The sequence below is a fragment of the Sturnus vulgaris genome, chromosome 4 (assembly GCF_052056855.1).
Source record: "Sturnus vulgaris isolate bStuVul1 chromosome 4, bStuVul1.hap1, whole genome shotgun sequence".
In the NCBI taxonomy this organism is placed as follows: Eukaryota; Metazoa; Chordata; class Aves; order Passeriformes; family Sturnidae; genus Sturnus; species Sturnus vulgaris.
The window spans coordinates 31923257-31937093 of record NC_142246.1 but is presented as its reverse complement, the minus strand read 5'-3'; the positions used below and the strand labels follow the sequence as shown (position 1 = coordinate 31937093).

Below are 13837 nucleotides of genomic sequence, written 5' to 3'. Positions count from 1 at the left end.
CCCCTACAAGCCAAAGCCTTATGTTTTGGCAGAAGTGGTGTTTGGGACCCTCAGCATGGCCATAGTTTGGCTCCTCTGCTTCTAGAATCAAGAGATCCCAGATACATTCTGCCCATGAGTTGTCTTTGCTGTGTTTATATTAGGCTCACAGAGAAAGCTGCATGGTTGTTGTTTGCATCGTGTTCTGTATTTCTGTGTGCTGGGATCTGGATTTTATTTCTTTAGGAAGCAACTACATGAGAGAGGAACATAGGGAAGAAATGAAGCAGCAGATTTTGGGTTCAGACTTTGCAAAGCTTAGAACTGGCTCTGAGGAGGAAATGGCACTGGTAGAAGTTAATCCTGAGTATCAGCACTGTGGCATTTCCAATGCATTCCTGCTATGGTTCATTGATCTTGTTTGTCCTTACTGCTGGCTAAAGAGAAAACAGCATCTTCCAGAACAAAGTTTATGAATTTGGCTATATATTGCAGTTCCTTTTAAGAGTTTCCCAAACTTTTCCTGTTTGAACATTTACCATAATTGCAAGATTCATTACTAAGCAGCTATGTATCTTTATGCTGGAAAGCTAATCACTAATAGCAGATAATATTCAATGCAAATGTCTGTGGGACCTCTACTCACCTTGGTTATTAATTCTTGGGGTTTTATTTTCATTTTGTTTGCTATCGCTCCCCATTCAAATGGCTTGTTAAGAATTTAAGCTTTAAAATGATAGATCTAGAATTTTTAGAAAGGATTTTGTCGTTACTATGGAACAAGAAAATAGTTTAAAAAATCTTATAGGGAAAATGTAACAAAGGCTGTTGCATTTGAAGTGACTTCTGTTCACTCCAGTTATACTTGGAATCCTACTGCAGTCCAATAGCCTTGTATTTTTGTTCAGTAGTTCCACATTTCACTCTGCTTCCTGTGTCTGACCCTGTATGGCCAATGTGTCCTTTGAGATCATGAGTACCCTTAAAATAAACGTGTACTTCAGCTTTTGCTGAAGCTTTGGCTTTGCCAAAGGTCAGCCATCACAGATAAATAATTAAGGACAGATAGTAGTACATGTCACAGTCCACAGCTAAAATGCCAGATCCATGCAAAAATTCCTCCTCTGTGTCATAAGAGAGTTCAGTGCATACACTTGGGAGTGTAAGCACTGGGAAAAGGGGGTCTCTTTTGTTCCTTGCAATTCTCAGCTAGAAATAGCAGGCAGAGTGAAGGATACACATTTATATACAGGGATACATATATATACACCTCATATATTTTCTCCCTGGGAAGCACTGCTCGAAGGGGAACGTGAAGGAGCTAGGTGAAGTCCAAAGGCATTTAATAGAAAGTGATACTGTTTTTTTTTTTTCAGCAGCTCTCTGTAGGCTGTTACATCTATTCAGTACATAATTATACCTATTGAGAGCAATTACAATAGGAGTTAAAAATGAATAATCTACAGAAAGAGATATTTTTGTAAATTTTTAGAAGAATTCCTACATTCTTGTATAATTTCTATTTCCTACTATTTGCCTTGCTATTAGATCACTTGAGACATCTTCAGTAGGAAGCAGCATTTTTTTCAGGGCTGATGTAAACTCCTTGATTGCCTCTGAGTCCATATGACAATATTGTCACCCTCAGATCTTTTCGCTCTTCAGTGCTGTAGAAACACTCTGGATGGCTTTTCAATGTTTTCCATCTTGGTTCGCTCTTTCTTCCCATTCCTTAGAATTGTGGGCTTTTTGCCAGGACACCATTAGCCACATGGCATGGAAAGACTGTGGCCAGGCACATGTCTATGGGGATGCAGAGACAAGCTGGCCAGGAGCCCATGGTGTGAGTCAGCTGCCACTGCCCTGCTGGCACTGGCTGTATTCAGTGCAGCTCTTCTAACAGCTCTCTGGTCCTCTTGTGCTTGCACACTGAGGATATCTGCTGACTGCTTAGGGTAAGTAGCAGTTAGAAGGTAAAAAAGTTGAGAATCAGTGCTTCATAAAGAATTTGGTCTGGTTGCTCAGCTGGAACATCTATTTCAATGTGAGTCCCTAAACATATAGCCTAAGGGGATACAATACTTCTGTTTGTTAAAAAAGACTCATTATTACACATCCCTAGTCATTCCAGTGGTCCAATATCTAACAAATGAGGAACAGAAAGGCCAAGTCCCTCCAAATGAATGGCTCAGACTCAGAGCAACTGGGACCACAGATGAATTAACAATGAAGGAGGACCAGAGGACAAGGATGCTTTGCTTTCAGCTGGATTTTAATGTCCTCACAGAGCAGATCAACTTCAGCTCTCTGCTACTGATTTCCAGATTAAAACCAAAGAAGCATTGGGGTAGGGTGGTTACTGTTTAATTTTTACTGGACTGTGAAGTTTTATTGGACCATGGAGCAACCACTCAGCATAGCAAAGTTACATGTGGGCAAGAGGAACAAGCAGTTGATGGAGGAGGGGATGCTCTTCAAGCCAGCACCCTCCAGAAGCTAGCATTTAGTGGAAAGCTGCCTCTAGTGACACTTCAGTCTTTTCCTTTCTAAGCATATGCAAGTTATCATGACCGAAGAAAAGCTAATTCATTTCTATGTCTGGTTAGTAAAGCACATAAAATTTCTGTCTGTATTTCAGAACTGTATTAGGGAGCCATTCCACAGTATGTGGAGTGCTCTGATGTCAAGGTGCATTGTAGCAATTTTTCATATACTAACCTGGCCAGTAGTACATGGAAACGTTCTTTTTAGCTTTCATCATTGTGACCCACAAAGGCTCTGATCCATTCCACCAGAGAGGCAGCAGGCTTTCTTTATTCACACCAATATCAAAAGATACATTTGCCTTCTGGTCCCACATGTAGTTTCCAGTCATCTGATGGACCTCACAGTGGCGACCTTTGAGAGTGAAGAAAAAAGCAGCACAATCAGATAGGTGTTCTTCAGTAGAAGGATGCTGGCAGCACCACCACTGCTACTACTGGATCATCCAGAAAATCAGCTGAAAAGCCCTGTCTTAAATTCCAGGATCTCTTACCTTGCAACCATTCATAAAATCTCCCTGACTCTTACCTTTCATTGAGGTGCTCCTGTTTGCTTACTAAATCCCCCAGTTCAGACACCCAAAAGTTAGTTGCTGAAGCTTGTCAACCCTCTGTGGTCCCTTCACAATCGATGGATAAGATGCATCACATCTAGAATGCAATTCATCCCACCTTAGGACGGGCATCTCAGGTATCTGGAGGTGCATGTGCTCCCAATTATTGGTAGATCACAGCCTTTTCTCAGCTTCAGGCAGCCAAACTGTAGACAGCTGAGGCCAGAAGAAACAAACCGTGTCCTGCTCTACATTTCAAACCCAGCCCCACACACAAACTGTGTCAGCAGCAGACCACAAGCGCCACATATTTGGCTGACACCTGGCTCTTTCCACACAGCCAATACCTGCCAAGTCTGAGGCCATTCTAAGGTATCAGCACTCACAACCAGAGGGCTGTGGGAAGAAAGCTGTGAACAGGTGATAAGAGCACAATTGGAAACATAGAACAAAGACTGAGAAACTTGCATTTCTTCATCTTTATCCATAGGACACGTTGTTTTTCTGCAAACAGGCAAAAACTAGGCAAACATATTTATATGTTACTTTTATTTTCCATTACTGTTTGCTTTTCTTTTTTTTTTTTTCTTGTAATGATCATGCTTTGTTCTTGGTTGTGGGCACAGCAATAATTTCATCAGACATGTTCAGGCCTCTTAATATATCTGAGAGCAACTCGGGCAACTTCATATTACAAGAAACTTGTAAATAATAACTGGGAGATATCTTCTTGTAATTGTCAGAAGAGAAGATGCGATATTTTAATAATTATTCTGAAGATGAATTAACAGAAATAGGAAAAGAAATGTTGAAAATAAATTGTACAGGAAGTTCATTATTTACATATCTTAAAAAGCAACGACTGAAGCATGTGATAGACACAGTCCTCATTAGCTGGTGAGTCATGTTATTACAGGGATCCAGATAACAGGCTTTGATTATTTTGAGCCTGATCATGGTGATCAAAGCTGAAATAACCTTGGTATTGTTCTGAAAAACATAATTTAAATCAGAGGACTGTATACTTTGGGTGCATGTGATCTTGAAGTGGATTTTGAACTCTCCTTCCCTACTAAAAAGTATTTCATTTATGCAGAACATTTCCTCCTTCCCAGAGGAAAAAAGTGGCCTCAGTTTGTGGCAGTCACCACTTATTATACTAATCCAAATAGAGTTAATATAGAAGAATTGGTGGATTGGATGGGCAGTAATCTGTTCTCTTCAGGATGCCAAGTGCTCTCTTTTCTGTAAGTCTCAAAAGAGATAAAAGGATGTCTCTACAGAGCATCAAAAACCTCAGCCCTACAATTTACAGGACAACCTCAGCTTCTTAAAGTCCATGTATTCCTAAACATCTATCAACCTGATAAACTGCAGCAGGCAATTTGTGCCAGCCTGGGAAACCTCCAGGTCAGTGCTGAAGCTCTATCACTGTGAAACCTACGTATTAGGTATCTGTATGATGTACTGTACAGTCTTCATACAGAATCAATGAGCTCTCGCTGGTACTGATTCTATAGGACTTAAAGTCTGCTATCTGTCCACATTTTAAGGAAGAGATTGTTCTTTATAGTATTGTTGGGAAATTTAATTAACTGTTTGAGCTAACACAGAGTACTGTGTTCTGTTCTCCACATTAGATTAGTTCAATTTTCTGTGGACTCCAAATCCTTTTTTAGCTATTGAAAAAGAGGCGTAGAAGACTACAAGGCATCAGTTTTCTTTGCAGACATCCCTGGTTCACAGGATCAGAAAAGAAAATCAGGTGAGCAACAAATCAAAAGACATGACCATTTAATGCCATTCATGTCTGCTTACTTGAGGCCTGTGCCTCAGAAAGACCCTAGACCTCCTTGAAAGACATCAATACTCAACCAATTAATCTCTTCCTTGGGTTGATCCTCCCAATTTGAGTTGCTCCTATTGATTTGTCATCAGTAAACACTGCTCAAAAATATGGCTGATCTCTAATTTTATTTTTGACCTTTGTTAATCTTCAACCATGGCTATTCTTAGCCTTGCTCACTAGATTGAAAAGCCCTGGACTAACTGGCATTTCTGCCCCTGCCCCTTCCCTCCCAGGATACTTGTAAACAAAATTAAGGGCATTTCTCAAGGTTCTTTTGGGTCACCTGTCCAACCCTTTTTTTTTATATCCCATTTTCACTTGTTTTCTCCAGCCTAAAAAAATTACTTTTGTTGTGCTTCTTTTGATCATTATCAAAATAGCAACATGGTGTTAGAGAGCTACCATAACATTCCTCATTTATTATTTCTTCCATTACTGCAGCTTTTCTCTCTAATCAAACGTTATCTTAAGAATTTCAAAAATACAAACAGGGCAGAGAGCAGTTTCAGCATACAGATGTCACTGTTTAAACTCACTGTAATTGTAGTAAAAATTACTCCTTCCTCAAGCAACGGAGGAAAACAAAGAGGGTATAGTTCCCAAGAATATGATAATTGCTGTATCCTTCTGGAGGAGAGCCAGCAAGAGCATTTGCAAGTCTGCATGCTACAGCTTACTTGGACACTACACTTCATACAGCATTTGTCTAAAGCACATTTCCATGTCTCCAGGCACTTTCGTCAGCATTCAAATGAATCTCTATGAAACAAAGACGAAATTTAAAAAACCAGCAAAACACACAGCCACTTGGCCACCCACAGCAGCAGCAGCAGCAGCACAGCAATGCTCGTGCTGTGCACCCTGCACTGGCTGCTGTGAGATCTGGAAACCAGAGCACTCCTGGGGCATTTGCCATCTCTGCACTGAGCAAATCAGGTTTATCCAGAGAACCCACAGTGTGTGTGTGTTAGCCAATGCAGCAAAGGGACTGGAATCTGATGGTGAACATCAGTACACACATTTAGCTAAATGTACTATGCAATGTTATATATATATATATGCCTTGCCACTGTGGTGAGACCTTTCCTCTCAAGTCCCACCATGATGTACCCACTCTCTGGAAACTGACAAGAGCCAGGGGGACAGATGCAAGCACAGGTTGCCACAGGGCTATCCAGTCTGGGAAAGGGTTAAGTTCCTCCATGCAAACAGCTGGATGACTTGCCTTGGGAAATGCTCTGCTCATGCTGCCTCCCATAGGGATGAAGAAAGCAGGAATTAAAAGTCACCAGCACTCTATTCCTGTTCTGGAGTATTATATAGTGGTTGCTGTCCCCAGAACAGAGCTTTGATATATGCTCTGCTCTACTGTTCCCCTGATGGGTCTCACCTGCTCTGCTTTGATGAGAAAGACCACAGGGTAAAAACAAAATCCACGTGCTAAACCCTAAGTAGCCTGGAGAAGGCCAGAGCTCATGAGAAGTCTGGGGGAAATGCTGGCCTGGGCAAAGTGGCCCTGCCATCTGCAGACTCCCAAGTAAAAACTGTACTTGCATGATATGCATGGACAATTCATGTTCCAAAGGGGTCTGCCGGCAAAGTCTTTCCAAATTTTTATGACCTCTAATATCAGACAAACCCAAAGCATGAACACCTTAACCTGCATCAGGCAAGACTTTGCAATTCAAGTAGGATCACATCAAAAAGCGCAGAAAAAAATCTCTGCTATACACAGCATAATTTTTTTCCCTAAAGGGGATTAATTTAGTAAGAGCTCGAAAATCTTAATTCAATGCTTTCATCATGGGGCCAGGGCTGGGGTGCACAAAAATTGCCAATAAATCATCCAGCTGAGGTTTTGCAGATGCTTTCTTGTGTGGGAAGTCAGGTCTTGTGTCCCTGGAGAGCCAGGACTCTGAGCTGTTGATTGTTCTCCTGAATTGTGGTGAGCTCAGGGTCCACTCTGGGACCCCTGAACCTCCAGAGCTGGGTGTGGCTCAAGGGCACTAAAGCTCCAAGCACTGGACAGAACAATGGGCAAAGCTGCTGCCTGCACTATTAGACAGAGTATGTGCTTCTGGCAGTGACTTCAGTTCTGGGCTAAGAAATACCTTAATATGTGAGTGTCTACTTAGCTAACAGCTCTTTGTAGGTACACTAGTTGTGAGCTGTGAGATTGTAGCTAGTAAGAAGGAAAAAACTCTGTATTTCAATTTGTAGCATTGTGAACTTGTGTTAGAAAAAACTTTCTGTTCTACATTTTAGAAGTGTTTCCAATATTTTAAATAGTAGAAAGCAAACACAGATTTTTGCAATATTTTGTGTGTGAAAGAGAAAAATCTTGATACAGCCTTTCTACAGGTGGTAAGTAAACAAAGCAAGAGGAAGAATGTGAAAATGAAAATCTTCCTGGTTCCCACTATGTTTCCCAGCCTGTTCTTGCTGGGATAGTATTCTTTCCTTGCCAGTTAACAGTATTACCACAGACTTATTCATGTTCTTTTGCTTCCCAACACAGAGTTTTAGAAATGGAAAGCTAATGAATCCAAGAATAGGAAGAGACTTGATTTCAGAGCTGTATGTCAAAAACAGAACCTTTTAAATCTCTGCTGCTGCTGGCATCTGTAACTGTTTGAGAGGACCAAAAAGAAAAAATAATTTTCTCTTGTAACTCTTTGTGCACTTTGTATCCTTACAGGTTTTTTCTATGCTTGGACAGTGAAGTAGAGATAGTTTTAGTTCATGTCTATGTAATAAACTTCCCTGTTGTACTCCTATCCTTCCAATTTTTATGCCTCAGAAAACATGTAGGTATGACTTACATAGTTAAGAACTTGCTTAACTGCTGAACAGATATTGTCAGCATCTTTTTCTGGACCAGGCTGGAGTCAGGATGCCATTAACTGTGCAGCAGAAAAGAGGCATCCACTAGAACCATTACCAGGCTGGGCTTCCTTCAGGTACTGAGTAGAAGAAGCCTGGAGCTGCTGTGCTTTTAATCAGGAAACCTCTCATAATATATAGTAAATACTCTAGTATGTGTGCACATCAGCCAGACTCCAGAGGATTCTAGGGTTGGGAGCCCAAAGGGTATTTTCTCCCAGAAAACATGAAATAAGTGGTATGTAGTGTATGTTGATTTGCTGTGCACAGGAGAGAACAGATGTAGACTTTGTTAGACTTGAGCATCATCCACCAAAGTCCCTCAGCAGTTAAGTATTAACATCAAGGGTGAGGAGTGAAGGGAAGATTGTTGAAACACGGAAGATGGGTGAAATCTTCAGTCTGGCAGAGTGGACCTTGATGTCACCCATGCGTGGGAGCTCTGTCATGTCACCCCTGTTCCCTATGGCATGTCTGCCATGTTCCCTACTGCTATGCAGAGGAGGAGGTGATGGCATATGTAGAGATGAGCTGCAGTGGCTGAGAAAACACCACACATCACCTGTATTTTAGACAAGCCCCAAGTGCATCATCACTTTATTACAGCGAGCCTGGGACACCCCTGTAAAGGCCACAGCCCTCACTCTGGGTGCAAGAGATTGAAATGTCCTCTGGTCTACCTTCTCCTCCACCCCTCAAGCTTCAGGGGACCTCACAGCCCCTCTGTTACTTACTTAAGATCAGGTCCTACCCAAAGAGGCACATGGAAGCTCCTTGCTGGCTCCTCTCCAAGCAGTTCCCCACCCATCTCTGCAGTCAAGGGCTCCCTTTGCTTCCCATGGAGGCCAAGTGAAATATGACTCTTGGATGTGGGAATCCACAGCTGACCAGGCAGCTGGCACATCCACATGGAAGACCTGCCAGAAAGACTTTATTTCTAGTTATGATCTTGGAAAAGAAATGCTTTCGGGATTTCTATCTCAGATGAGATACTTTATGTTTATGCTAGCTGGAAATGTGAGGTGCCCCTGAATGCTCACAGCTGGGGGAGACTTCAGGAGAGCTGGGCTGCAGGGAGTCCTTCATCACCCCTCCAACACCTGCAGGCTGTTGGGTAAAGGAGACCCAACCAGAGCATGAGCAGCTTTTCTCGACAGCTCTGGCATAGAGTTCTCTGCAGCAGTAACTCCTGCTCGCACTGGTTACAAGGGAGACCTCAGACTTTCCACTGAACTTGGCATGAGAGCTCCCTGCAGAGCCAGGCCACAGCAGGGAAAGGGAAAAAATTTAAAACTCCCCACAGGATAACAACCTGAGGTGGCTTGTGGTCTTAATTCCTTCCTTTCCAAAACAAACAGCACAGGGTATAATTAAGGCAGCCTATTTGAATAGACATATTTGCATTCCTTCTTCCCTCCCTTGTCAAACCCACAAAGAGTCCTGCAAAAGCTTTGTCGCAGCTGCAACATCTCCTTTTACCTAATTCTCCGTTTCATGTTTTTCAGGGCAACAATTGCAATATTGTAACTGCACCATGGAGAGCCAGGACACCAGGTAGCATTCAGTCTCAGAAAACAACCCAACCGCCTAAAACCGAATCTTTCTCCCACAGTAGAAGCCAATACTAAGAAACATAGAAAAAAGGAAGTTGCTAGAGATTTGTTTTCAAAGAGTTGGATTTTAAGCTAGCACATCCTTGAGCTACCATGCACAGCACCAGGTTTTTGTAACAGAACAGCTTCTCCAGCTCCTTGTCAGTGAGACCCCTTTGCACCAGCCCAGATTTGGCTTTTGTTTGATGCTTCTTCAGGCAAGTAGCAGGTCCTGATGCCATGCAGTGCCTTGCAGGAAGACTGAGGCTGTGTGACTTGGGGATGATCTTCTCACAGGTTAACAGCAGCAGCAGATATAAGCAGGAGGGGGACACATAAAGAGCTCTGCCATAGCCCTGCAGGACTGCATGACCACAGGCAAGTCACCTCCCTCCCACGCTTCTCTTCCAAAATGTATCCTTTTTGTTCACCAGGCTGGACCCTATTTGTCCTGCTGTGTTGGCGCTTCACCCAGCACCCTGTCTCTGCAGAAAAGGGGTGTGCTTCTCATTAGCATATGTTAATTAGATATGTTGCTCTTGGTCAACAGTTATGGTTGCATCTATTTGGTTATAGCTTTGAAAGTCTCCATACATTTGCCATTTCCCATGAATATTAAATTCAGTTGGGCTGCCCTCTTGAAAGTATTGGTAAAGTAAAATATTATGACTAGAAGATCCTACAGATAGGTGGGCAGCTGTGCTGTCTGCCATTGCTCGTGAGCTGCCCGTGCAGAGATCTGTGCTCTGGCAGGGCTGAAGGCTGCACTTTGGCATCTACACTGATAAGCACTGGGGCTGATGCTGCTGATCTCCATAGCCTCTGCCTGCAGGTCTGGGCAGGAGGAGGAAGTGAGTTCATGTTTGAGGAGACTGACCTGTCCCAATGGTGATAGTATCTGAGGGTCAGAGTCCACTGGCCTCCTCCAAAGCCACAGAAACAATGGAGAACTTCTCCCATTTAGTAATAACTCTGCTGCTCTGGAGTCATGATGGTTGCATGGATATGAGATAAATAGCAGAAGGGCAAGGCTTTGATCACAAGAATGAATAGAGGCAAGTAATATAACCACAACACTTTCATGCACATGTTGTCCAAGACTTGGCAGCTGTGAATGCTCCTGAGTGGATATGGAACCGTAAGGCCTTGTGAATGAGCAGAGAAAGAATAGACAGGAATATTTATCAAAACGAAAGAACAAACAAAAACCAAAGTAGGATATAAAGAACAAGCCAGGGGTGAGAATGTGCAATTTCTTCAACTGATTTAGCTGAAAGATGCCAACATACAATGAAGATAATATTTTGGAAGTTAAAATGCAACTTTCTTAGCAGCTCATGAAACAGCAACATAGGACAAAGCATGAAGAATGACTTTTTCCTGATTTCCCAGAAGAAACTGGCAGCATTTAACTCCCAGATATCCCAGTCACCAATAGGAATAAAACCAGTTACAGTTGTGTCTGCCTACAGCAGAGGGGATGGTGAGATGTGATGAAAGTTTCCCCATGCCCATACAGCAGCACCAGGGAGACAGCAGCTTGCCATTCCCTAAGCAGGTCACTATGGCAGGATGCTTATGTCACCCTGCCATGCTGAATTTTCTGCAAAAACCTGTCCTAGCTTTGCAAATTTAATCGATGCAGACTGAACACAGCTTAGCACTACATCTGCCACATGGTCTGCACTCCTAACCCCACCACCCCATAAAACCTGCTTTCAGTGGAAATGGCACCATGGCCCCAAAGAGTATGAACAGTGCAGCTAAGGGATTTACCTTGCTGTCATGCCAAGATACAGTCATGGGGTTCACTAACACCCCAAGGGCTCAAGGGCAGTCTTGGCTCTTCTGCTGGGCAATGTTCATCACCTAAACTTAGTCCTCAATTGGTTCCTGACCCACTTAATTCTAGTGTGACTCATGTGTTAGGAAGGTGAATTGCTATTTGCAATTAAGTTGTATTTGCATTGATATCCTTATCATAACGTCTGGGAGACTTGCAAGAAGAGTTGAGTTTGGTCTCACAGATTACCTTATTGCTTCAGGCTGAGGTGCAGGGCTCTACTGAAAACATGAAGTCCAGTAGTGGTATTTAATCTCTTAAAACTCCTTTTTTGTGAGTAAAAAGTAGGAGGTTTTCAAAATTCAAAAGGCTGATCATAGACTTCACTTTACGTATACACTTAATAGGAGTGATGACTAAATGTATTTAGGAGTGAAATGTCACTCACTTTTCTTCTTCTTCTCTTTAACAGCTCCATCCAAAGAATTTTTACACCTATGAAGTGTTAGGTCAGTTTGCCTATGTACACCTAAAGAACATGGCCTGGAGTGGAACACCTCTATTTTCAGTCATGACATTTATTCTGCATTCATATATTTGCACCAAATAATGAAAAAGAATCAAAACCAAAACTGTGATGATTTTATACTGTTCTCTGATCGGCGATGAGCAAGAGGAAAGTGCTTTTCTTGAGAGAGAGGGAAGAAAGGGTTAAGCAGTTTCAAAACAAGCTGGGCACAACTGAGGTCAGATTTTTGTCTTACAATGGCATCTATTTGCTTTCCCAGCAAGCAGTATATGAATCACTGGGCACTGCATTGTTCCAAGAATAGCGGAAGGTGCCACATATCTTAGGATAGATTTTTTTTGTTCCTCCTCATTAGGTAGAAACTCTTGTTTATTCAATAACTCCAGAGAAAAATCCAAGTAGAAACTCCAGGAAAAAAAATCTATTTTATTGGGGGTTTTTTACTTAATTTTCGCTTCCTTGGTGTCTGTTTCTGAAGGAATTGGCCCATCTCTACTCTCTGCACCTTCCTAATATCACTGTAATCATGTTTCTCCACAGAAGATTAAAGCAAATCAGCATCATGAAAACTATGACTGTCCCCCCAATTTTCTGAAAGCCTCCTCTGGACATTCTGAAAAGCTGCAGGGGAGTAAAAGCAAAAATTCTGACTGTTTTTTGATTTGGCTATTTTGAATTATTACAGATATGAGGACTTAGAGCAAAGTTAAGAAAACATACAAACAGTTCAAAAAGAAATGTAATGCTGAACTTGCCAAAACAGACCTGCTGACTGAAAATGAGTTCTTAATGTAGCCACACGCAGTTCATATGCATTTTTATTAAAGCCCCTGAGCAGTCTCTGTATTCATCTTCCATGCATTTCCAGTTGTTCTATATACATGCAGTAGCCCCCATTGGTGCTCACAAGGGAGCCCCAGCTGGCCGTGATGCTGAGGTGGCAGCAGGTAGAGACCCAGCTACACCTTGGATGAGCAAAAGGGAACTTCAAAAATTATTTCCAGGTGGCATTTTCAAGTTTGGAACACATTTCAGAGAAGCAATTCTGGGCTGTGATACCACAATGCTTTTAAACTCCCAGCTAAAAGCACGACTTGGGTTATTTTTATATCTTCTTTGGAAGAAAAAGTCACAGGGAGCTGCCTTCCACCTCGGCACGGGGAGCTGGCAGCTCTGAGGAGCATCACAGCGCAGAAATACAAGTACTCACCCGTCATCAGTGTGTAGTAATTCGGGTAGGAGAGGCTGGGGAAGTCTGGGGTCATGTAATCCACCTTCACCCCCATGTTCACAATGTGCCGAAAGCCCGGCAGACCCTCCAGCTCGCTGTCATCGATGTAGTCGAAGCGAAAGCCGTCGAGCAGGAACACCAGGAGCTTGCGGTGGGCCGAGGAGGCGGCGGGAAGCGGCAGGAGGGCGGCGAGGGTAGTGGCCAAGAGGGCAGCGAGGAGGCTGCGGCTCCCCATGGCAGGCGGCAGCGAGGGATCTGCGGCGCTCCGGGGCCGGAGCTGGCACTGCTGTCCCCCTCCCGCTTCCAGCGCCCGCGTTAAAGCTACAGCGCTGCCCCCCGCCGCGGGCGTGGGAGGTCACAGGTTAATTGCAAGCAGATGATTAACCTCGGGCTGAGGGAAGAGCTTGGTACTTCCCAGCTGCAGGAAAAATTGCGATGGGGAGCACGCAGCATAAAAGTAGCTGGAGCGTCTCAGGACACTCCGCAACCACTCCCGAGGCGGTGCGGGCACGGTGCCCGCTGGCCACGGCGAGGAGGAGCCGCAGCCCCAGCGCGCTCCGGGCAGAGCTGAGCCCGCTCCCGGCCAGCCCAGCCCAGCTCAGCCCAGCTCCGAGCCGGGGCTGCGGCTCGCAGGGGTCTCGCAGAGAGGGGCTGCAGCCTTTGAAACACAGCCTCGCATCTCCAGCAGCGCGAACGCGGGCTTTCTTCGCATCTTTCCGGCAGTGGCTTCTGATAGGACTCGGAGTTAGATTAGGACGAAGCATCTCCCCAGTTGGGAAGTGCAGTATGTGTGAGCTGAGGTCCAGCATTTCGATGGCGTGGCGGTACCGCAGAGCTCCAGCTAAGCAAACTCACCGCTCTCTACATGGATGCGAGTCCCTGCAAAGGTCCCTG

General features: G+C 43.8%; 1 protein-coding gene across 1 annotated transcript in view; it reads right to left on the bottom strand.

The window, feature by feature from the left end:
- The window catches only part of ENPP6 (ectonucleotide pyrophosphatase/phosphodiesterase 6), a 32257-nt gene extending 18821 nt beyond the window's left edge, over nt 1-13436 (bottom strand). The window contains exons 1-2 of the mRNA XM_014880488.2: nt 12923-13436; nt 2698-2877 (exon numbers count right to left, since the gene is read on the bottom strand). Of these exons, the coding sequence (XP_014735974.2) occupies nt 2698-2877; nt 12923-13178 (436 nt within the window). The 5' untranslated portion in view covers nt 13179-13436. The remainder of the gene's footprint in view (nt 1-2697; nt 2878-12922) is intronic.
- Between the last annotated feature and the right edge of the window lie 401 nt (nt 13437-13837).